At 43.8% G+C, this 24,647-nt stretch overlaps 1 protein-coding gene and 2 non-coding genes across 4 annotated transcripts in view; 1 reads left to right on the top strand and 2 right to left on the bottom strand.

The window, feature by feature from the left end:
- Positions 1-14,996, bottom strand: part of LOC144691676 (myelin protein zero-like protein 1) — a 50,663-nt gene extending 35,667 nt beyond the window's left edge. The window contains exons 1-2 of one of the 2 annotated variants that reach the window (XM_078560007.1): positions 14,666-14,996; positions 9,934-10,100 (exon numbers count right to left, since the gene is read on the bottom strand). In XM_078560007.1, the coding sequence (XP_078416133.1) occupies positions 9,934-10,100; positions 14,666-14,705 (207 nt within the window). In that variant the 5' untranslated portion in view covers positions 14,706-14,996. The remainder of the gene's footprint in view (positions 1-9,933; positions 10,101-14,665) is intronic. The other variant, XM_078560006.1, reaches the window with a different exon arrangement.
- A 4,309-nt stretch (positions 14,997-19,305) lies between these two features.
- Positions 19,306-19,377, top strand: trnap-agg (transfer RNA proline (anticodon AGG)). The gene has a single exon. It is a non-coding gene; the product is annotated as a tRNA-Pro (tRNA).
- Positions 19,378-19,545: 168 nt separating this feature from the next.
- trnap-cgg (transfer RNA proline (anticodon CGG)) lies at positions 19,546-19,617 on the bottom strand. The gene has a single exon. It is a non-coding gene; the product is annotated as a tRNA-Pro (tRNA).
- Between the last annotated feature and the right edge of the window lie 5,030 nt (positions 19,618-24,647).

The following is a 24,647-nucleotide window of genomic DNA, read 5'->3' as shown; positions in this document are numbered from 1 at the left end:
TTGGATTTCCAGCATCCGCAGTAGTTTTTTGTTTTCATATTCTGCTAGGAATGACTGTCAACATTTGTTCTTAATTGCCTTAGTATCCATGGGAATAGGTTAACATGTTCATATGAATTGTTTACAACAAATTGTTATTATTGATAAGAGGAAGTAACATTGTTTATTTAGCTATAATCTGTATCTATAAGGATGTCTTTTTGTTCACAATGGAATGTAATCTCAGGGGCCGAAGGAAATAATAAGAGACGGATGGTTGTCTTCAGCCTACATGACTCCAGTTACAGAGGTGGGTTGACACCAGGCGATCCTCACTCTTAGCCAATGAAAAACATTAATTCAGACTATTTCCTAATAAGGGAAGAGGAACAGCAGAATTAGGAATAAAAGTCGAAAACTCAAGAGTCTTCTTCAGCACAGTTTTGCCATTGCATCTGTGGTGTAATTCTTCTGTGACAGTTCAATGTAACCTCACTTCAGAGGAGAAGGAAAAAGGCATCATCTGTACTGGCAGCCTTCAATAAATCCTAAGGCCTTGAGAGCTAAGAAACTTCCACACTGTCTTCACTGTTTTTGTTAAGTTTACATAACATGGGGATCCAGCATGTAGTAATGGAAGAACTTCAGCCCTTGACTTTGAGCAACAGGTATGAGATACTTTCTAGCTGTGTGGATGAGAATGCAAGTTCCAAGGTGGATGAGCAAAATGACCATGGCACTGTGGTTGCAGATGCCATTCAACTGGAGGGGGAGTGAAAAGGAATATGGCAATGAAAGGGGACAGTATAGTCAGGGGGATGGAAACTGTTCTCTGCAGCTGCAACCAGAAGTTCCAAAAATTGTGTTGTCTGCTTGGTGCCAGGGTTAAGGGCATCTCCTCACGGCTGGAGAGGAACATGGAGTGGGAGGATCCAGTTGTCGTGCTCCATGTAGGAACAAACGACAAACGTAGAAATAGAAATGGTGTTTTGCTGAGAGAGTTTGAGGAGTTAGAGCCCAAATTCAAACACAGAACCCGAAAGATAATCAACTCTGGGTTGTTACATCAATTGGCATAGAATCAAACAGATTAGATAAGTAAATGTATGGCCCAAAGAGTGATATGCCAAGGGTTTTCAATTCATGGAACACTGATATCAGTATTAGCAAAGAGGGAGTTGTTCCATCTGGATGGGCCCACTTAAACAGGGCTGGGAGCAGTGCCCTGGTGAATTGCATAACTCGAGCTGTGGATATGGCTTTAAGCTAATGGTGGAGGGGTCAGTGTAGTGAGATTTAGAAATCCAAAGAGAAAAGTTGAGGCAATAGAACAGTGTAACGATGTGGGTAAAGACAAGCAGAGAGGGACAGGAAGGGGCAGAGTGTTTAACGGTAATAGTGCATCAGCGAGTAAGGTTCGTGCAGAGAATAGTAGGGGAAAAAAATTAAAGCCTCTATCTGAATGCCCAATCCGCAATTAGATGAACTAGTGGCACAAATGGAGATAAATTGTTTAGGTCTAATCGTCATTATAGGGATATGGTTACAAAGTTATCAATGTTGAGGTGTAAATATTCCAGGATATACAACATTTTGAAAAGACAGACAGAATGCAAAAGGAGGACAAGTAGAGGATGACATAACAAATAAGGAAATTAGTGAGTATTACTGTAAAAGAGACATGCTGTCAAAGCTTTTCATCTGCACTCATCAGGGCAGAATCACAAGAATACCAAATTTCAAAAGAAGCAAAGGGTGCTGATTGGTCGACAAGTGGATTCTGATTGGTCAGCGTGTTAGAAGGCAACATCTTGTCCAGAATCCACTTGCCACCTTAATCTTCATATAGGCTGGACAAGTCAAATTGGCAAAGGTGGTCTAGAAGAATTTGTAGACTGTTTATGTGACAATTTCTTGGAGCAATACGTTGTAGAACCAACTAGGGATAAAACTATTTCAGATCTAGCATTGTGCAACAAGAAAGGGTTAGCCATCTCAAAATCTGCTGGGAAAAGATGATCGCTATACAATTTACGTTTGAAAACAATGTACTCCAATAACAAACAGGAATGTTAAACTTAAACAAGGCCAATTACAAAGGTATGAGGGGCCAGCTGGCTAAGGTTGATTGGGTAATTAGATGAAAAGTTATGGTAAATAAACAGTGGGAAATATTTAAAGAAACAATTCAAAATGTTCAACAAAAATACATTCCGTTGAAAAATAAAACTGAGCAAGAAAGGTCCATCCCTCGCTTAATAAGGTGGTTAAGGATAGTATTAGATTAAAAGAAGAGGCTTATAATGTAGCAAAGAATAGTACTGTAATAACTAGTGTTGTACGGCCTGTAAAATGTGAGAAGTCTTAGATGCTCCTTGCAGTCTAGATGACCACATTTGCAGTAAGTGCCACCAGTTTGACCAGCTTGAGCACTGGGTTTCAGAGCTTGAGCATTGACTGGAGGCACAGCAGTGCATCCGCGAGGCTGAGAGTTACTTGGATAGCACGTTTTTAGACATGGTCACCCCGCAGTTTACAGAAGTGCAGTCAGAGAAGGAATGGGTGACCACCAGTCAGAAGAAGGAAGGCAGGCAGATCGTCAGGAAATCTCCAGAGTGCAATTCACTCAAGAACTGTTTATCTCTGTTGGAAAACAGTGAGAGTGAAGGTTCCCCTGGGGAGTGCAGCCAGAGCCCAACTGCACAAGGAGGGAGGAGAAAGAGAGGAAGAGCAATAGTGGTAGGAGACTCAATAGTGAGGGGTACATACAGGCATTTATACGGCGACAGACGTGACTCCAGGATGGTGTGTTGCCTCCCTGGGGCCAGGGTCAAGGGTGTCACTGAGCAGCTGCAGGGCTTTCTGAAGGGGCAGGACGAAAAATCAGAGATCATGGTTCACATTGGGACCAACGACATAGGTAGAAAGAGGGAAGAGGTCCTGCAACAATAATTTAGGGAGCTAGGTAGCAGATTGAAAAGCAGAACCTCAAAGGTTGTAATCTCTTGATTACTCCCAGTGCCATGTGCTAGTGAGTATAAGAATAGGCGGATAGAGCAGATGAATGCATGGAGAGAGGGCTTTAGTTTCCTGGATCACTGGGTCCATTTCTGGGGAAGGTGGGACCTGTACAAGTCCAACGGGTTGCACCTGTACCGGAACGGGACCAACAGCTTTGCAGGGGGGTTTGCTATTGCTGTTGGTAGTGGTTTAAACTAATTTGGCAGGGGGATGGGATACGGAGTGGAGATACAGTAGGGGGTGGTACACAAAGTATGGAAGAGAAACCAAGTCAGTCTGGAAGGCAGGATGTATATAGTCAAGTTAAGGCACAAGGGAGCATGGCAAGGCTGGATGGCATTTATTCTAATGCAAGGAGTCTTGCAAGTAAGGCAGGTGAGCTGAGGGGGGATATGATATCAATGCTACCACTGAGACATGTCTGAGGGAGGGGCAGGACTGGCAGCTCAATATTCCGGGGTATAGAATCTTCAGGCGAGACAAGTGGTGGGGGAAGGGAAGGTGGTGTCGCAATATAGATCAAGGAGTCAATTACTGCAATAAGGAGGGATGATCACAGAATCAAACAGTGCAGAAGAAGCCCATCGAGTCTGCACCGACACGTGAAAAACGCCTGACCTACCGACCTAATCCCATTTACCAGCACTTGGCCCATAGCCTTGAATGTTATGATATGCCATGTGCTCATCCAGGTACTTTTTAAAGGATGTGAGGCAACCTGCCTCCACCTCCCTTCCAGGCAGCGCATTCCAGACCGTCGCCACCCTCTGGGTAAAAAAGTTTTTCCTCACATCCCCCCTAAACCTCCTGTCCCTCACCCTGAACTTATGTCCCCTTGTGACTGACCCTTCAACTAAAGGGAACAGCTGCTCCCTATCCACCCTGTCCATGCCCCTCACAATCTTGTACACCTCGATCAGGTCTTCTCTGTTCCAATGAAAACAACCCAAGTCTATCCAACCTCACTTCATAACTTAAATGTTTCATCCCAGGCAACATCCTGGTGAATCTCCTCTGCACCCCCTCCAGTGTAATCACATCCTTCCTATAATGTGGCGACCAGAACGGCACACAGTACTCTATCTTGGCAGGTTCCTCAAATGAGGCCATATGGATAGAAATTAAAAACAAAAAGGGGTCATGATAAAACATTGAGGGTAAAATAAAGGAAAATCCAAAGTCTTTTCTAAGTATATTAGGGGCAAGAGGGTAACCAGGGAAAGAGTAGGGCCCATTAGGGACCAAAGTGGCAATCTGTACGTGGAGCCAGAAGATGTAGGTGAGGTTTTAAATTGGTACTTTGCATCTGTATTCACAATAGAAAAGGACGATGTAGGTATAGAAATCAGGGAGGGAGACTGTGATATACTTGAACAAATTAGCATTGAGAGGGAAGTGGTATTAGCAGTTTTAGCAGGCTTAAAAGTGGATAAATCCCCAGGCCCAGATGAGATATATCCCAGGCTGCTGTGGGAGGCAAGGGAGGGGATTGCAGGGGCCCTGACATTAATTTTCACATCCTCTCTGGCCACAGGAGAGGTGTCAGAGGACTGGAGGACAGCTAATGTGGTACCATTATTCAAGAAGGGTGGTAGGGACAAACCAGGGAACTATAGGCCAGTGAGTCTATCAGTGGTATGGAAACTTTTGGAAAAAGTTCTGAGGGACAGAATTGATCTCCACTTGGAGAGGCAAGGATTAATCAAGGATTGTCAGTATGGCTTTGTCAGGGGGAGATCATGTTTAACAAATTTGATTGAATTTTGAGAGGTGACTAGGTGTGTAGATGAGGGTAGTGCAGTTAATGTAGTCTGCATGGACTTCAGTAAGGCTTTTGGCAAGGTCTTGCATGGGAGACTGGTCAAGAGGGTAAGGCCCCTTGGGATCCAGGGCAATTTGACAAATTGGATCCAAAACTGGCTTAGTGGCAGGAGGCAGAGGGTGATGGTTGAAGGTTGTTTTTGCGACTGAAAGCCCGTGTCCAGTGGCGTACCACAGGGTTCAGTGTTGGGTTCCTTACTGTTTGTAGTGTACATTAATGATCTGAACATGAATGTAGGAGGTATGATCAGTAAGTTCACAGGTGATACAAAAATTGGTAGTGTGGTAAATAGCAAGGAGGAAAGCCTTAGTCTACAGGACGATATCGATGGGCTGGTCAGATGGGACGAACAGTGACAAATGGAATTTATTCCTGAAAAGTGTGAGGTGATGCATTTTGGAAGGACTAACAAGGCAAGGGACTACACGATGAATAGTAGGACCCTAGGAAGTACAAAGGATCAGAGGGACCTTGGTGGGCATGTCCAAAGATTTTTGAAAACAGCAGGTCAGTTAGGTAAGGTGGTTAAGGTAGCATGTGGGATATTTGACTGTATTAGTGGTGGCATTGAATACAAGAGCACGGAGGTTATGATGGAACTGTATAAAGCATTAGTTAGCCATATCTGGAGTACAGTGTGCAGCTCTGGTCGCCACACTATAGGAAGGATGTGATTGCACTGGAGAGGGTGCAGAGGAGATTCACCAGGATGTTGCCTGGGCTGGTGTGTTTCAGCTATGAAGAGAGACCAGATAGGCTGGGGTTGTTTTCCTTAGAGCAGAGAAGGCTGAGGGGGGACCTGATTGAGGTGTACAAAATTATAAGGGGCATAGATAGGAAAGATAGGGAGGAATATTTCCCCTTAGTAGAGGGGTCAATAACCAGGGGGCATAGATTTAAGGTAAGGGGCAGGAGGTTTAGAGGGGATTTGAGGAAAAAACTTTTTACCCAGACGGTGGAGGGGTATCTGGAACTCACTGCCTGAAAGTGTGGTAGAGGCGTAAACCATCACAATATTTAAGAAGTATTCAGATGAGCACTTGAAACGCCATAGCATACAAGGATATGGGCCAAGTGCCCATGGCACTTGAAAAATGGGATTAGAGTAGATAGAGATTGATGACTGGCATGGACATGATGGGCCAAAGAGCCTCTTTCCCTGCTGTAAAACTCTATAACTCTATTACTCTACTAAGCCTGAGAATTTGGAGTGCTTTAGAAACCAGCAAAGGGCCACCAAAAAGTTGATTAAAAAGGGAAAAATAGAATACAAGGTAAACTAGCCAGGAATATAAAAACGTTTTTTAAGAGCTTTTACAAGTATATAGAAAGAGAGCAGCTAAAGCAAACATTGGTCCCTTAGAAGTGGAGACAGCAGAAATTAAAATGGGAAAATGAGGAAATGGCAGAGACATTGAACAAATATTTTGTTTCTGCCTTCACAGTACAGAACAAGTTACATACCAGAAATAGAATGTAACCTAGGAACTAAAAAGTGAGGAAATTAAGGTAATTAATATCAGCAGAGAAAAAGTATTGGAGAAACTTAAGGAACTAAAATCTGACAAATCCTCATGGCTTAATGGCCTAGAACTTGGGCATCTAAAAGAGATAGCGTCAGAGATAGTGGATATGCTGGTTATGATTTCCAAAATTCCATAGATTTTGGAACCGTCCCAACAGATTGGAAGTCAGCAAATATAATACCGCTATTCAAGGAAGGAGGAAAAGAGAAAACAGGGAACTACAGGCCAGTTAGCATGACATCAGCCATTGAGAAAGTGCTGGAATCTTTTATTAAGGAAGGCTTAACAAGGCAATTAGAAAATCATAGTATGATCAGAGAAAGTCAATATGAGTTTACAAAAAGGAAATAGTTTTAAACAAATTTATTAGAGCTTTTTGAGGGTTTAATGAGTAGGGTAGATAAAGAGAAGCCTGTAGATCTAGTATACTTGGATTTCCAAAAGGCATTTGATAAGATACCACAAAAAAAGTCAATAAACAAGATAAAAGGCTCACAAAGTTAGAGCAGGCTTGCCTAACATGCGGTCTGCAGGCAAATATCCAGCCTGCATCCCTCTTTATATGGCCTGCAGACCATGCAGGTAAGAGAAGTCTAAGGTTCTGCAAGGTGCTGCTCCTCCAATCATTGGCTGTTACTCTCATGCGTTTGCTTTTTATAGGCTTACTAATGAACCCATGAGCAGCAAACGTGCATGAGAAACAGTCTCTGAATGGAGGAGCAGCTTCCTTCAGCCTGAGGCCTGAACACCATCGCGACAGCAGGTGAGCGCCTGCTGGGCAGGGTGGGAGGTTTTTAGGGAGCGGGAGCGGGGGTGGGCGGGGGGAAGAGGTGGGTGCATGGGCAGCAGGATATTGGCATGCGCTAGAAGGCAGCAGGGGGCAGGCGCACGTGCGAGGGGCAGAGGGCGAGCGCACTTGCGCACGGGACAGAGGGTGTGTGTTTCTGGCTCACTCCCAGTCTCAGGATTCACACTCACGCTCATCCCCACACATCAACACACTCACCCCCACTCTCACAGTGGCTGAGGGCAAGTGAGTGAGCACCCTAAGCCTGCAAGTGAGCCAGAAACACAATATGACCCCTTCACACTCTAATTGTCCTCGTTGTTAATTACTCTTTTTTTTAAATTATCAATTTATTGCTCTGTCATTGCTTTATTTTTTTGCTCAACAAGTTGTTTCTTTTCTTCATACCTCAACATTTTATTGAAATTCATGTTTAATGTGGTGCCAAACCTGACCTTTCCTAAGATAAAAGCAAAATACTGCGGATGCAGGAAATGTGAAATAAAAATCTTATCTTTCCTAAATGTGCTCATAAACCCCTGAGTGAGAAAAAAATTTGAAATGTGGCTCCTGCATGAAAAGGTTCCATAAGCCTGAGTTAAAGGATTGGTTAACAGACAAGAAACGAAGACTAGAAATAAACGGGGCATTGTCAACTTGGGAGGCTGTAACTCGTGGAGTGCCACAAGCACCAGTGATGGAGCCTCAGCTATTTATAATCTATATCATGACAGAGATGAAGAGAACAAAGAATAATGTTTGCTAATGATACAAAGCTAGGTCATAACGTAAGCTGTATGGAGGACACAATGAGGCTGCAAAAAGTGTACCACAAGGTGGCAAATGGAGTATAATGTGAGGTCATTCACTTCAGTCATAAGAACTGAAAAGCAGAATAGTTTTTAAAAGAAATGAATTTTCTAAATGTTGGTGTTCAGTGAGATTTGTGTGTACTCATACGGGGAAAACACAAAATTAGCATACAGGTACAGCAAGCAAGTAGGAAGGCAAATGGTACGTTGGCCTTTATTACGAGGGGACTGGAGTACAAGAATAAGGAAGTCTTGCTACAACATTGCAGGGCTTTGGCAAGACTACACCTAGAATAGTGTGTGCAATTGAGGTCTCCATATTTAAGGATATACTTGCATTGGAGATGGTGCGCTGAAGGTTCACTATATTGATCCTTGAGAGCTGAGCAAATTGTGTCTATATTCCTGGAGTTTAGAAGAACGAGCAGTGATCTCAATGAAACACGCAAAATTCTCAAAGGCTTGACAGGGTAGACACAGAGGTTGCTTCCCCTGGCTTGGAAATCTTGAAAACAGGCACACAGTCTCACAATAAGGTGCCAGACTGAAAGGAGGACAAATTTCTTCACTCAAAGGGCTGTGAATCTTTGGAAACAAAACAAAAACAGAATTACCTGGAAAAACCCAGCAAGTCTGGCAGCATCGGCGGAGAAGAAATCAGTCAACGTTTCGAGCCTCCATGGCCCTTCGGCAGAACTGCAGCATAGTTTCAACAAGGGAGAAATATAAATTGGTTTAAGGTGGGTGGGGGGCGGGGGGGAAGAGACACATTGAGGGTGTGGTGTGAGCAGATAATAATCAAAAGATGTCAGAGACAAAAGGGTCAAAGAGGTGTTGAAGGCGGTGGTCTTTGTCTGAGAAAAGTGCTAATTAAGAATGGAAAACAGGATATTCAAAGTACAGCTCTAGTGGGGGTGGGGTGGAAAGACTAAAGGTTTTAGTTTTAGATTTAAAAATAATGGAAATAGGTGGGGAAAGAAGAATCTATATAAATTATTGAAAAAAAAGCGGGTGGGGAGGGGGGGAAAAGAAACGGGGTGGGGATGGGGGGAGGGGGAGTTTAAGATCTAAAGTTGTTGAATTTTAGATCTTAAACTCCCCCTCCCCCCATCCCCACCCCGTTTCTTTTCCCCCCCTCCCCACCCGCTTTTTTTTCAATAATTTATATAGATTCTTCTTTCCCCACCTATTTCCATTATTTTTAAATCTAAAACTAAAACCTTTAGTCTTTCCACCCCACCCCCACTAGAGCTGTACTTTGAATATCCTGTTTTCCATTCTTAATTAGCACTTTTCTCAGACAAAGACCACCGCCTTCAACACCTCTTTGACCCTTTTGTCTCTGACATCTTTTGATTATTATCTGCTCACACCACACCCTCAATGTGTCTCTTCCCCCCCGCCCCCCACCCACCTTAAACCAATTTATATTTCTCCCTTGTTGAAACTATGCTGCAGTTCTGCCGAAGGGCCATGGAGGCTCGAAACGTTGACTGATTTCTTCTCCGCCGATGCTGCCAGACTTGCTGGGTTTTTCCAGGTAATTCTGTTTTTGTTTTGTTTTGGATTTCCAGCATCCGCAGTAGCTTTTAGCTTTCTGTTTTTATCTTTGTGAATCTTTGGACTTCTCTACCTCAGGGGGTTGTGGATGCTCCATTGCTGAATACATTTAAGGCTGGGATAGACAGATTCTTGGTCTCAAGGAATGGAAGCGGGAGGGAAGGTGAAGCTGAAGATCAGCCGTAATTATATTGAATGGCAGAGCAGGCTCGATGGGCTATATGGTCCATTCCTGCTCCAATGTTGTTATGTTCTTTTCAAGATATCCATCCAAGCAATGCATACTTTTTCCAAGTGCTTGAGTTACCGACGTTTCCCCATGGTGATAAAAATAAAAATATAAAATAAAAGGAATTTGGTAGAAAGCGAGGACATTGACATAGTAATATAGTTCCAACCCATTGAAATAACAGCTCTAATACTCACATGCCCATCTTTCCTACCAGTTTCTGGTCTGAAACTCCAATGAACCGTCAGAGTGCTGCGGACAATTTGATTAGGTTTGAATGTACATGACAATCTGACATCTGTCCCATTTTCAGCGATCATTTCTGATTTAGCATAAACTTCAAGACCAGACACAGGATCGATTACTGAAAGAAAAAATGGACACATTGCCAAATCTTGGGTAAATGTACCTGAACGTCTTATTACATTTGATATATATCCCATTCAGACATTTAGGCTCCATTTGCAATCAATTCCCTTAACTTATTTCCATAAATCTTAGCTGTACTACAGTTTTTAAATTGGCAGCATTGAAAAGTTTAATGCACATCATTACACTATTGCTTCCTTTCTTCTGTACTTCATAGCTTGAGACCAAAGTTTAAAAAAGAAGCAAGGCTGGAAATGGCAGAGTTTCACACACAGTAGCCCAGATTTGGTGTGATAAAGGGCGGAATCTTGTGCTGCTCCCAAGAGGGGGAAGCAAGGCGGGCAGGGGAGCTTAATCGAGTGGGAGGCCAAAAATCTGCTCCCGGCAGCAGGAAGAACTTTTGCAATTAAGTTCAGGGAAGTTTGAAAATGTGTCAAGCTTCCTAACGGCAAGCACAGGAAATGCATCTGCATGTCATGCCTTCTCATTAATTCTGGTGAATAGTCGGGGGTTGTGGGGATGTGAGGGGAGACCGATGGCAGGTGGGGGGGTGAGTGTGGATCTGTACAACAGTTACCCAGAAGAAGTGGCTTTAATTGTTGTAACTTTTTCTGGGTAACTACTGATGTAACAGTCAGAAGCATCAGAATTTGATGATTTAAATCAAAATTTTCAGATGGTTCCCTGTGTAGGGCCATTGCCAGTGGGAAGTTTGCAATTGCCACACAACCTTTACCTGGGAGCTTCCAGCAGGGTCTCCCCTTCCAAGATAGGACACCTGGAGCTCAGAAGTTACAGCCCAATAAGTCACAACATTATAGCATACTTTCAGCATTACTAAACAATACTCAGTTGTGCCTCCTGAATCAAAATAGAATGCAAACTTCTATACATGGTGTTTTTTAAAAAGTTCCCATTTCCCAACTCACACTATTAACTTTTACTCTAAAGATTTGCTAGCAGCCTTAGCTAGAGAAGCTACCTGAATGACAGTTTACTGCATCACTGTTAATGGTACACAACAGGGTACCAGGGCTTTTTGGTGCATTCCCAATGAAGTTTCAGAGCATTGACATTACAGCAGCCTGTAGGCTCAGAAGTTGCCAACCTTCCTGGGCTAGTCTGCTTTTGTCAGAGCGAATACAAACTGTAGAAGGGCTCCCTCTCTTCACTCTGCAATGGATCAATGCCTTCATAGGCAAACACAGTAAACTTCTCCTAGCCTTTCACTACTCTGTAATATTCTTCAAAGTTTGACCAAAAGAGCCCCCCCATTAGCTGAATGGTAATGCATTTTATTTTATTTAATAAAATCCTGCTTCAAATTTTTTTTTGGAAAATTGAAGCTTTAGTGACTACATAAATAAAGTTAGTTATAATGATAGGGTGTTTAAAAGTCATTCTTGTTCCCATATTTTCCCGTGTGCAATGGAGTTCAAGATAGATTGATCCTTAGAAGTCATCCTGAATAGGTTCTTTATTGGTTTCTGTCATCAAATTTGCCAAGTTCAATTTACCTTGGATCAATTTTTTGTCACTGAATTGATAATCTATTGCATTTTGAACATCTTGGGCAATTTCCAATATTCTGCCAGGCGTAGGCTGTGCCAAGGAACGACTGAACTGCAACACGACAAAACTTGTATTCACAACTATCGTCAACTTAACGTATAGCTCCCTGTGCACTCTCGTTGTTGCTTCCAGATCTGTGGCAAAATTCGTCACTATTCTTTAGATATGACAATGAGATTCCTTGTTTGAGTGATTAAATTCTGGACTCCATCTGAGCAAATTTCATAACATGGGACTGTTACCTGACATATCAGGCTACTTATACCATGAGCAACCTGTTCCTAAACTGAAAGGTTTCTTGCAGTAAGGTTTTAAGAAAAAAAATTTTCATTCATGTTCCCAGATGGACCAGTTATTGGCTGTGAGAAGGAGGGGTGGCTAAACAGTTATTCCTCCACCACCCAGCTCCAAGCCCACTACCTCCTCCCCACTCACCTACCAGTCCTTGAACTGGATTGTAGGATTTGCTCACTTAGCACAGAGCATCTTTGGTGCTGATGTTTCAAATACGGGGAACCTGTAGTTTACCCATTCACAGCACCAATTTGGATTACATCATTACAGGATTGCACCAAAAGCAGAATTTTAAACCTTACTAAAAAGGTAAAAATAGGAAAAATGGAAGTAACTACTATACGCTATCAAAAATTGTAAAGACTGTGAGAACTACACTCATACAATATTACGAAACCTAGACGCTATTGGTATTACTGAGACATGGCTAGTTTTAAATAATACTGATGAATGCCACATAGGGTATAACTGTTTTAGAAAAAAATAGAATAAGTTTGAAAAAAGACATAGTCGGGATTTATCAGAAAAAATCTGTGGCAAGAAATGTTAGCATCAGTAGTGGCAGAAGCTCTTTATATTCAATTAGTCAAAGTCAATGAACCCAAGTTTATGATTAACATATATTACAGACCTACAAGTTAGGCATCCCCAACTAACGAGGAACTTTATTCTCAAATTGCTGTAGTGCCTAACCTGGGTCATTTTTTGATGGACCTATAAGGTTGACATTGGGTTGCCGCATGGTCACCAAACCAGAATCACCGCAACAAGTGTCCTTTTAGGGCATCACTAAAACAGTAAAGAAACATATGGTCCAATCAAACTATAGGAGGCCAAAATAAGCAACAACATCCCAATTCATGGTTGTCCAGGACGAGGGAAGTATCCTCAATTCCCACAAGTCTGAAGTGCTCTTCCATACTTCTATTGATTTGATTATATGTTAAATGAATTAATCAAATTACTTAAATAAATATACTTACTGTTTTATTTGCTAATATCCACATGGGCTGATTGGATGAACAGTACCAATGATCAAGGACCAACTGGACCTTATTGCAACAATGTAGATGTCCCACCAGGAACTCCTGGAACTCCACAATGGGGATGAGGGGTAATTTGAAGGGGCTCCAGGGAATTCACCGCCTCACTGGCAAGGGTCTCAATGTCATCCCCAGTGCCCACCACTGAGTCACCATTCTCTTCCAAGCCATAGAGTGAATCAGCATGCCAGCAAATAACTTGAAGGCTGCTTGCAGCAAGGTTCAGTATGAAGTCTCTTACCTTTTGCGGTGTATATCAGTGATTTATTAAATATAAAGGAGATGTTTAAGAAGTTTGCATTTTATACAAAAATGGCAGTGTGGTTGATAGTGCAGAAGAAAGCTGTAGACTGCAGGAAGATATCAATGGACTGGCCAGGTGCGCAGAAAAGTGGCAAATCGATTTCAATCTGGAGAAGTGTCAGGTAATATATTTGGGAAAGGCAAACAAAGCAAGCGAATACACAAATTATAGGATTCTGAAAAATGTAGTGGAACAGAGGGATCTGGGGTGCATGTCAACAGATCCCAGAAGGTAGCAGGGTGGGTGCATATTGTAGAAAGGATGTGATTGCACTAGATAGGTTGTTTTCTTTGCATTAGAAGAGACGGGGAGAGATTTAACTGAGGTGTAAAAAAACTGAGGAGCCTGAATAGAGTGATTAGGAAGTATGTATCAATTTTCCTCAGAAGAGAGGGAACATAGATTTAGAATAATTAGAAAGATTAGTTTGGAATTGAGAATCTTTTTTCATCTAGAAGGCAGTAAGGAGACCGGAACTCACTGCCTGAAAGGGTGGTTAGGCAGAAACCCTCATTGCAGTTAAAAAATACTTGGATGTTCTCTTGAAGTGCTGCAACCTGCAAGAGTCTGGACCAAGAGTTGGAAAATGGGATAAAGCTGGATAGCTCTTTCTTGACAGGCACAGTCACAATGCGCCAAATGGCCTCCTTCTGTGTCAGAGATTTCCCTAATTCTATGATACTAACATACAGCTTTAATCAAATCTATGTTTAAGATATACACATACAAGGCAATACTGTTGCAGTGTTCTGGCTAACTAATCTATTAGCTCACGGAAGAGATTTCATCATATTCCAAATCCCATAAATGCAGACTGTAATAAAAAATCAATGTATAAAACAATTTATGGAACTACATTCTAGACTGAGTAATTTCTAACATCTAATGAAGAAAACAGTAGGTGGTAAAACTTCAAATTAGCTTTAGTTATACCCATGACCGTGATACCAGTGTCGGGTGTGGCATCAAAACACTGTCATTGGGTTATACTATAAACTAGGTTATGTTTGCCAGTGATCCTCAATGCAAATTGCTAACTTATTGGAGCAACAGCACAACCACAACTCTATGGACCCGCACCTGATCCATCAAAGCTACAAAATAGTCACTAACTACCCTCGTTCTTCACGGTTAAATAACCCTACAGCACAGGCTTACTGGTTAAGATCATTAATCAACACTAGGCACTACAGGAAGCTCCATTTTCAACCTGCACGAAGCTACATGCAAAGAGCCCGAGAACAATGCACTGGTTTACATGGAGGTAAAATTAAAACAAAAAAATACAGGAGCAGAAAATCTACCATTTATCAAACATAACAAAACCCCAACATAATGTTCCCTTACCAAGTGCCAGCAGGATGATTCCAACCCAGTAGCCCGCCATGCATAATTTAAACAATACCACACTCTCATTCTCTTGTAAGTAAGAGGGTTGTTAAGAGTCACACAACACTGCGCTTTGATCCTGAAGCTCTCGTCCCCGAGCCCTGCCCCGCTGAATCGCTGCTCCGACTGGCTGGACGGATGGGCTGTCCGTCAGTGACGTCACCGCCGGCAGCGTTCGGGCGGTTGTTTGGGTGAAATTTTTCTCTCCGCGCACTTCGGCTTTCACTCGGATAGAGCATGCGCACTGAAGTCCCGCCGCTCCGTGACATCGTGGCTGCCGTTAAAAGCCCGCTAACGGCACCGGGGTAGCATCAGAGGCGTTAGCCCTGAGGGTGTGGGGAGAGAGAAGCAATAGAGAGAGGGGATGGCGATAGAGAGATAAAGGAGAGGGGGGGAGAGATAGAGGAGAGAGGGAGAGAGAGATAGAGGAGAGGGGGGGAGAGATAGAGGAGAGGGGGAGGGGACGGGGAGAGAGAGATAGAGAGAGAGATAGAGAGGGGAGAGAGAGAGGGGACGGGGAGAGAGAGGGGACGGGGAGAGAGAGATAGAGGAGAGGGGACAGGGAGAGAGAGAGAGATAGAGGAGAGGGGGAGAGAGAGATAGAGGAGAGGGGGAGATAGAGGAGAGGGGGAATTGGAAGAGATAGAGGGCAAAATAGGGGAAAGAAACTTAACTGGTCCAGCAATACAAATACTGAGGCTACAAAAGCGGATGCGATTCTGCGGCGAGTAACTCACCTCCTGATTCCCCAAAGCCTGTTCACTATATACAAGGCACAAGTCAGGAGTGTGATGGAATACTCTCCACTTGCCTGGATGAGAACACTCAAGAAGCTCGACACCATCCAGGACAAAGCAGTCCAGTTGATCAACACCCCAACCACCAACTTAAACATTCAGTCCGTGCACCACTGATGCATAGTGGCAGCAGTGTGTACCAACTATAAGATGCACTGTAGCCACTCACCAAGGCTCCTTTAACAGCACCTTCCAAACCAGTGACCTCCACCACCTAGAAGGACAAGGACAGCAGATACATGGGAACACCACCACCTGCAAGTTCCCCTCCAAGCCACAACTCCATTCTAACTTGGAGCTATATTGCTATTTCCTTTGCTGTTGCTGGGTCAAAATACTGGAACTCCCTTCCTAATAGCACACCCCACCACATGGACTGCAGGGGTTCAAGAACATGACTCACCACCACCTTCTCAGGGGCAGTTAGGAATGGACAAAGCAACCCTCTTGATTGGCACACCACCTTCAACATTCGCTCCCTCCACCGCCAGCGCACAGTGGCAGCAGAGGTATCATGTACAAGAGTCGACCTGCCCAATGTGAATTTGAACAAAGCTGGGCAGCTAACTGTTACATTTTGCATTCTTCATGGCAACGCCTCCACCAATCAGAGTCCATTTGTCAACCAATCAGCACTCTTCTCATGCAGTATAAGTTGTTGTTCCCCCATTACAGTTGGTAATTTCTTGCGAGCGATACTAATGGATGCATGACAAAAAGCTTTGATAGCATGTCTCTTGTAATAAATTAGTTAAACACGATTTCCCTTTCACAAAGCCATGTTGATTCTGCCTGATCATATTATGATTTTACAAATATCCTGTTATAACCTTCTTAATAATGGATTTTAACAATTTCCCTATGACAGATGTTAGGCTAATTTGTCTATAGTTTGCTGCTTTCCATCTCTCTCCTTTCTTAAACAAAGGTGTTACATTTGCCGTTTAAAATCTGGTAGGACCCTTCCAGAATCTGGGGAGTTTTGTAACATTATAACCAATGATTCTACTATCTCTACAAACACTTCTTTTAAGAACCTAGGATGCAGGGCATCAGATTGTGATGATTTGACAGCCTTTCGGTCTAATAGTTTTCTCAACATCTTTTCACTGGTGATGGTGATTATTTTAAGTTCCTCCCTCCCTTTCACCTTTTGATTTTCGAGTATCTTTGGGAAATTTTCTAAGATTTCTACAGTGAAGACAGACACAAAATACCAGTTCAACACCAGTTCCATGTTTTCCATTATGAATTCCCCAGGCACACTCTCTAGTGGACCAACATTAGCTGTGGTTACCCTTTTCCAATTTAAATACTTATCAAAACTCTTACTGTTTTTATATTACTACTTAGCTTTCTCTCACACTCTACTTTCTCCCTCTTAATTTTTTTAGTCATTCTTTGCTGGTGCTTAAAATCTGACCATTCTTTTGACCTATCACTAATCTTTGCAGATTTGTATAGTGTTTCTTTCAATTTGAGTCAATCCTTAACTTCCTTATTTAACCACAAATGGTCCATCCTTCTCAAAGTGTCTTTCTTTTTCAATGGGATAAACCTTTGCTGAGAGTTATTAAATATCTCCTTAAAAGTCTGCCACTGCATCTCCATTGTCTTATGTTTTAACCTAGTTTCCCAGTTCACTTTGGCAGCTCTGCCTTCATATCTTTATAGTTACCTTTATTTATATTTAAAACACTAGTCTATGACCCACACTTCTCCCCTTCAAATGGAACATGAAATTCTATTATATTGCTGTCACCTAGAGCTTCTTTACCATGAGGTTTTTGATTAATCCTGTCTAATTGCATATTACTAAATCTAGAAGAGTCTGCTCCCTGACTGGTTCCAGAACATACTGCTAGAAATTGCTCTGAATACACTCTATAAATGCAGTTTATAGACTACCTTTGCTAATCTGATTCACCCAATCTACATGTAGATTAAAGTCACCCATGTTTTTTTTCCCTTCTTGGGATGTGGGTGTCGCTGGCAAGGCCAGCAGTTGTCACTCATTTCTAATTGCCCTCAAACTGAGTGGCTTGCTAGGTCATTTCAAAGGGCAGTTAAGAGTCAACCACATTGCTGTGGGTCTGGAGTCACATATAGGGCAGACCAGGTAAGGGCAGCAGATTTCCTGCCCTAAAGGGCATTAGTGAACCAGATGGGTTTTTAATGACAATCAACATTGCTTTCATGCTTTTTAATTTCAGGGTTTTATTAATTTTATTTAGATTCCACAAGCTGCAGTGATGGGATTTGGACCCGTGTCCTCATTAGTCTAGTGACATTACCACTTTACCACATCTCCCCCTGCAGTACCTTTCTTCCACACCCCACATATTTCTTCCTGTACACACAGTCCTACAGTGTAACTACTGTTTGTGGGCCTATAAACTACTCCCACAAGTGATCTCTTACCTTTCCTATTTCTTATCTCTACTCAAATTGGTTCTACGTCTTGCTCTTCTGAGTTAAGGTCAACTCATCATTGTACTTATTACATCCTGAATTAACAGAGTGACCCCACCACCTTTTCCAAGTTTCCTGTCTTTTCAAAATGTCAAATACGCTTCAATATTCTGGTCCCAGCCTTGGTCGCCTTGCAACCGTGTCTTTGCAATGGCTTTCAGGTCAAATTTTTTTTTCTATCTGTGCTAACAATTCATCCGTTTTGATATGAATGCTACATACATTGAGGTATAAAGCCTTTAACCATCTTTTTACCATTTTGCAATCTCTGGTCTTATCTGCAGGCACACTCTTAAGTTTGTATGTTCTGTTCCTTCCTGCCACACTCTGGTTATCATTACCCATATTGCTGTCTTGCTCTAGTACCTTGTTGTTTCCCTTTGATTTACCATGTCTCCTCTCGTATGATCCCTTCCCCCTACTATTTAGTTTAAAGCCCTCTCTACCTCCCCAGTTATAAGACTCACCACGATTCAGGTGAAAACCATCCCAACAGTACAGCTCCCACTTTCCCCAGTATTAGTGCCAATGTTCCATGAATCAAAACCCATTTCTCCAATCTTATTTACCTCATGCCACCCTTATCCCAACAGCAAATAAAAATAAAATAAAAATTTTAACATTTCATTAATATCATGTCCCTGCTCATGTGACAGAGACAGATGCTGTCAGACCAGTGCAATCTAATACAACCACATCTGCAGTGACTGCAGCTTGAGGAGTTTTGGTTCAGAGCTATTGACCTGGAGCCCCAGCTTCAGACACTGTGATGTTTAGAATCTAGAAGAATGAGAGGTGATCTCATTGAAGTGTACAGAATTCTTACAGGACTCGACAGGGTGGATGCAGGAAAGATTTTCAGGGGCATTTTTAGGATGGCAACCTGTAACTAATGGAATGCCACAGGGATCAGTGCTGGGGCCACAATTATTTACAATATATATTCATGGCTTAGATTAGGGAAGTGAATGTACTATCGCCAAATTTGCAGCTGACACAAAAATAGGTGGGAAGGCAAGTGGTGAGGATGACACAAAGAGTCTACAGAGGGATGTAGTCAGGTTAAGTACCCACACGTCAGCTACCCACCCAGCTGAACAAGGAGAAGGGATGTCTTGTTACCGTGCAGGCTGCAGCATCTCAGGAATAATCTGGCAATGAATTAATAAAAAAGGGCCAAGGGAACTGACACTGGAAATAAGAGGTAGCATTATTGTGATGATCAGTGAGCTGAGGGAATAATTGATGAGAGAATTGCAATGCTGCAGTATGGCAGTGAGGTAGGGTAGCTTGTGCAGACAGGTTGGCCCGGGCCGTCTCCCAGTGTCTGGCTCGTTGGTCTAGGGGTATGATTCTCGCTTAGGGTGCGAGAGGTCCCGGGTTCAAATCCCGGACGAGCCCCATTTTAAAGACCGGGCCCGCGCCACCTTTTTCTTTCTTCAACCCTCCACCAAGAAAACCGGGTCAGCGAACCAGGAAAAGAGAAGAGAAGATCTCGGAGTCCTGTCCCGAGTGAAAATAAATAATTTATATATTTTTTAAAAAATAAACAACTTTAAAAGTAAAATAGGGCTCGTCCGGGATTTGAACCCGGGACCTCTCGCACCCGAAGCGAGAATCATACCCCTAGACCAACGAGCCAGCTGCCATTTTACTCCCTGGCAGCCGCTTTCTCCATCTGCGCCGCGCCGTTTCCGCCTCCGCTTCCTGCTCTCAGTTCCGGTGCCGGCTGCGGCCGAAGCCCCGAATGCAGTGAATCGTCTTCTCCCCGACGTCCCCCCAAACCCCCCGCCCCCCCGCCTCCGCCTCGGGGGCCGGTAGCAGAACGGCCCCCGGTGCCCGAGGTGAGCAGCGCCCGCAGGAGAAAGGCGGCCGTTGCCGTGCAGCGCCACCGGGTGATATCACAGAGTAGTGCAGCCGCGGGGCCACATCGCCACCAGGCGGCAGCGCGGAGAAGTACCACCGCCTCGCACCAGCGCCACCCGGTGGCAAATCAGAGCTGTGCACGTGTCATCTAATCAGCTGCAGGCCAGATTGACACTGCAGCGTCACTTAGCAGTAAAGCACGAATTAATTCAACTGTTGCTTAGATTCTTATCAGGCAGGTCATCGTAAACCTCAAGTTTTTCAACAACTGATAGTATTGCATAGAATCAAAGTATCTGCAGTTATCTCCATCTATTTTATCAATGTTTTTGAAAATGGAAATACTTTAGCCAATTTCCAATCTACCAGAACAAAAGTAAATATTGCAGATGCTGGAAATCTGCAGAAATAAAATACAGAAAATGCTGGAAATACTCAGCAGGTCTGGCAGCCTCTGTGGAAAGAGAAACAGACCTGCTGAGTATTTCCAGAATTTCCTGATTTTATTCCACCCTTTCAGCAGCTTCCTAGTGTCCAATGCCTCGACAACAATTTACATTTATACACCGTCTTTAACATAGAAAACATGACATGTCACAGAAATGGACAGCGAGCCAAAGAAGAAGATATTAAGTGCCCTGACTAAAAGCTTGGTCAAAGATATGAGTTTTAAGGAGGAACTTTGGAAGTGCAGAGGAGGATGAGAATTTTAAAGAAAGTCAATATACATGTGGAACCTGACTCCGTGTCTTTGGATGATGTCACCAATTACGTATCCAAGGAGAAAGAAGGGCCAAGAGTTAAGAGTTGATGGTCATGCTCAACTAAATAATGGAAGAAGGACTTTGGAGGGGTTGACATTGGTGACCGTGTCTAAGGCTTCAGTTCAGAAATACATAATTGTCATAGTCACAGAGGTTGTCATTTGTGACTTTATTAGGGCAGTTTCAGTGCTCTGGCACCTGATTTAAAAGATTCAAACATGGAATTTAGGGAAAAGGACTTTGGCAAGTAAAGGAGGTTGAAGAGGTGATGGTCTTCATGGGCAGAAAGGTCAAGGGTAAGTTTTTTGAGCAGGGGTGGGGATGGAAGGGGGGAAGGCAATACCTGAGTAAAGGGAGCCATTTATAATGTCAACATTAATGATTACCAATGCTCAAAAATCATCTTCATCTTCTCTGTACTCCATCTTTCCCTTTAAGCCTGTTTAAAACTGTTTTCTCAGTTATATTGAAATCACTGGGCCTAAGTTGTCATCATTCTGGGCATCTTGCATGCTTCTTAGTAAAGACTTGGAGGCAGTAAGTGTCTAGCGTGCTACCTTACCTTCATCGTAGCCCTACTTGCTTTTTGTTAGGGTTTGTGTTTCTTCTCTAACTTCCCTCTAATGGTATTGATTTTTCTTTTACTGCAGCCACACTTTGTTTCCCTGATCTTTCTTTGCACGTCAGATCACACTTTTTATTTCAACACCAGCACAAAATTATTAAGGTTCATTTTACAATTGTCTCCCCTCGGGTTTGAGGATGAGTTGCTTACACTCTGGTTCGATGGGTTCTGAAATTAGCTGAAGAGTCCAATCCGCGATCTGCAGACTTTGCCTCATGCGGGGCAGGTGCTGGGTAAGGGGGTTGGGCAGAAGGGGTTTTTGGAGTTTTTCCAATCCCGCCGATGCCTCGACTTCGCCTCAGTCCTGACGAAGCCTCTCGATGTGTTTGGTGCATTTCCCAAGGAGCCTTCTCGATTTTGGCTGATCATAAGCCAGGGTCTCCCAGGAGTCGGTGGGGATGTTTGACATCTCCAGGGATGCTTTGAGGACATCCCTAAAGCGTTTCCGCTGTCCTCTGTGACAGGGCTCTGAGTAGAACAGTTGCTTCAGGAGTCTGGTGGTCTGGTTGGGGGGAGGTCAGAAATCCGTGGGGAGTTGAGGGGGTGGGGGGCAATTGGAAGTCCGTAGGGAGTTGGGAGAGAGGTCCATGGTGGGGTGGTGGGAGTCTGGGATTTGGGGTGTGTTGGAGATCCGGAGAAATCTGAGGTCCAGTGTTGGGGTGGGGGGCTGGGGGGGTGGGGTCGGAGGTCCCGGGGGGTCCAGGGTCTGGGGGGGTGTTGAGGGAGTCCAAGGTCTGGAGGGGTGGGTTATTGTCGGTGGGGGACGGTGTCTGAGGTCAGGGCGGTTGGGGGTGAGGTTGTAAGAGGTCGGGGGTGGGGGATCGGAGATGGGTGTGGGGGATCGGAGGCTGGTGGGTGGGGTATCGGGGGCAGGGGAATCGGAGGTCGGGGGTGGGGTGTTGGGGAGAGGGGGGAAACCCGTGGTGGGGGTCGGCAGTGTGGGGGGAGTCCCATTGAGCCCATCAGTGTCTTTCCGATAGGTACCCAGAAGTTAGAAAAGGTTTTACTTCTAATTTTTTCTGAGTAATTATTGGTATAAAACCGGTGGAACCATGCGAAGTTTGCAATTTAAACCACATTTTCAGATGGTTTCCAGTGCAGCACAATTGTCCAGAGGAAGTGCGCACTTCTGGACAATTGCTGTGCAAACCCTTACCTGGAACTTCCCAGAGAGATTTCCCCAGCGCACCTTTGGGATATTCCCCCCAAATCCAAGGTTGGGGAGCTCAGAAGTTACGGCCCTATTTACAATCTTTTGCAATTCACTCTGTTGCCACATAGTGTCACTGTTCTGCAGCAGTTGTAATTCATGTTCTAACCAGTATGTGGCAATGTGATATTACATTTGTATCCCTCAGTAGATGAGTTGTTGAAGTTAGGGTTTCACCACTAGATGGCAGTGAATGGTGACCCACCATCACTTAAACAGCCATTAACAAGGAGGAAAAGAACAGACACAACTGACGTTTTGAAACATAGAAAGATGCAAGTATCCAAACACATTTAAAATAGAAAAATGACAAAGAACGCCAATAAAGCACAGAAATAACCAACAACTTATATTTATAAGCTTTTATAACTTAATAAAATGTCCCAAGGCACCTCACAGGAGAATTATAAACAAAGTGTGACACTAGCCACACAAGGGGATTTTTGGTCAGATGACCAAAGCTTGGTCAAAGAAGTAGGTTTAAGGAGTTTAGGGTTGGAGGAAATTTCAGAGATAGAGAAGGGCAAAGGCATGGAGGGACTGAAAACAAGGATGAGAGGGATGGAGTCAGTAGCTTGGGAACGGAGTTTGGAACGAGGGCCGAAAACAATGGCTTTAGTCTTCTCAATATTTAATTGAAGGAAATTTCTGCTCATCTTGTACTGGGTGTCAGATAACCAGCCAGGTAACTTTGCAACAGGGGAGGAGTTGGGAGAGATTGTGGTGAGGTAGAACTGATGTCATCAGCGTACATGTGGAAACTACTGCTCTGCCTCCCAATGTGGTCGCTGAGGGGCAGATTATAGATGAAACCAGGAGGGGCCAATGATCCTTGGGAAACACCAGAGGTAACGGTTTGGAAGCAGGAAGAGAAGCCCTTGCAATTGATTCTCTGTCTATGATTAGATAGAAATAATGGAACCAGGTGGGAGCAGATTCATCCAACTGGACAATAGTGGAGAGGTGTTGGAGGAGGGTAGTGTGATCAAAGGCTGAAGACAGCTTGAGAAGGATGAGGAGGTAGCGTCTACCTTTGTCACAGTCACATAGGATGTCTCTTTAAGAGTCGTTTCGGTACTATGGCAGAGGCCTGATTGGAGGGATTTAAACATGGAATTCCGGGAAAGATGGGAATGGATTTGGGAGGTGACAACACACTTAAGAACTTTGGAGAGGGAAGGGAGGTTAGAGATGGGATTGTAGTTTGCAAGAACGGTGGGATCAAGGGTTGTTCTTTTGATGAGGGGTGATGATGGCAGGTTTAAAGGAGAGAGGGGCAACACCTGGAGAGAGAAAATCATTTACAATATCTCCTGACATGGGAGCCAGAGGGGAAGCTGGGTGATCAGCAGTTTAGTGGGAATAGGATCAAGGAACAGGAGGTGGGTCTCATGGGCAAGATGATCTCAGAGAGGACATGAGGAAGTAGTGAAAGATGAGAATTCAATGCTAGGGCAGTGAGGAGCATTAAAGGAAGTTTGGCCAGGTGGGCTAATAGAAAGGAGGGATGTAGCAGAGGCAGCTGATCAGATAGTCTCGATCTTAGTGACAAAGAAATTAATGAGTTCCTTGCACTTGTTGTCGGAGGCGAGGGTGGAGGGGACAGGGGAAAGGGGTTTAAGATGACAGTTTGCAGTAGAGAGAAGCAGCCAGGGGTTATCTTTACATCCCACAATAATCTCGGAATAGTGCGCAGATTAAGCAGACACGAACAGGACCCAATAGTGTTTTAAGTGGTCCAACCAGATCTGGTGGTGAATGGCTAAACCAGTTGCCCACCATATCTGTGCCCCCTGTACTTAAAGGAGCAGAAACAAGAGCTGTATCAGGAGGAATAGCCAGTGTGAGAGAGAGTAGTGGTTTTATCAGGGACTGGGGCATCAAAGGTGGAGATGAGAGTGTGGCTGAGTAAATCAGCAGCTGCAGAAATGTGGCAAATGGAGGTCCAAAGGCTGAATAAGTGGGATTTTGAAGCTGCAGTTGCAAGTGAATTGGGGAATAATTTCTTTCCTGGGACGATACGAAGGCGGTAGGGTTGGGGTGTGGAAGGTTCTTGTGAGTGGCGAGTGATACAAGCAAGTGATCAGTACCTTATCTGTACTGGATACTATAGGATTAGCAAGACCATGTGAGATGGCAAAGTGAAAGGGGTGGCTGTGATTATGGGTTAGGACCATAGAAAAGCTACAGCGCAGAAAGAAGCAAT

This window comes from Cetorhinus maximus, chromosome 16, assembly GCF_964194155.1.
Source record: "Cetorhinus maximus chromosome 16, sCetMax3.hap1.1, whole genome shotgun sequence".
Taxonomy (NCBI): domain Eukaryota; kingdom Metazoa; phylum Chordata; class Chondrichthyes; order Lamniformes; family Cetorhinidae; genus Cetorhinus; species Cetorhinus maximus.
Note: the sequence above shows the minus strand (reverse complement) of the source record. Positions and strands in the feature narration are given on the sequence as shown.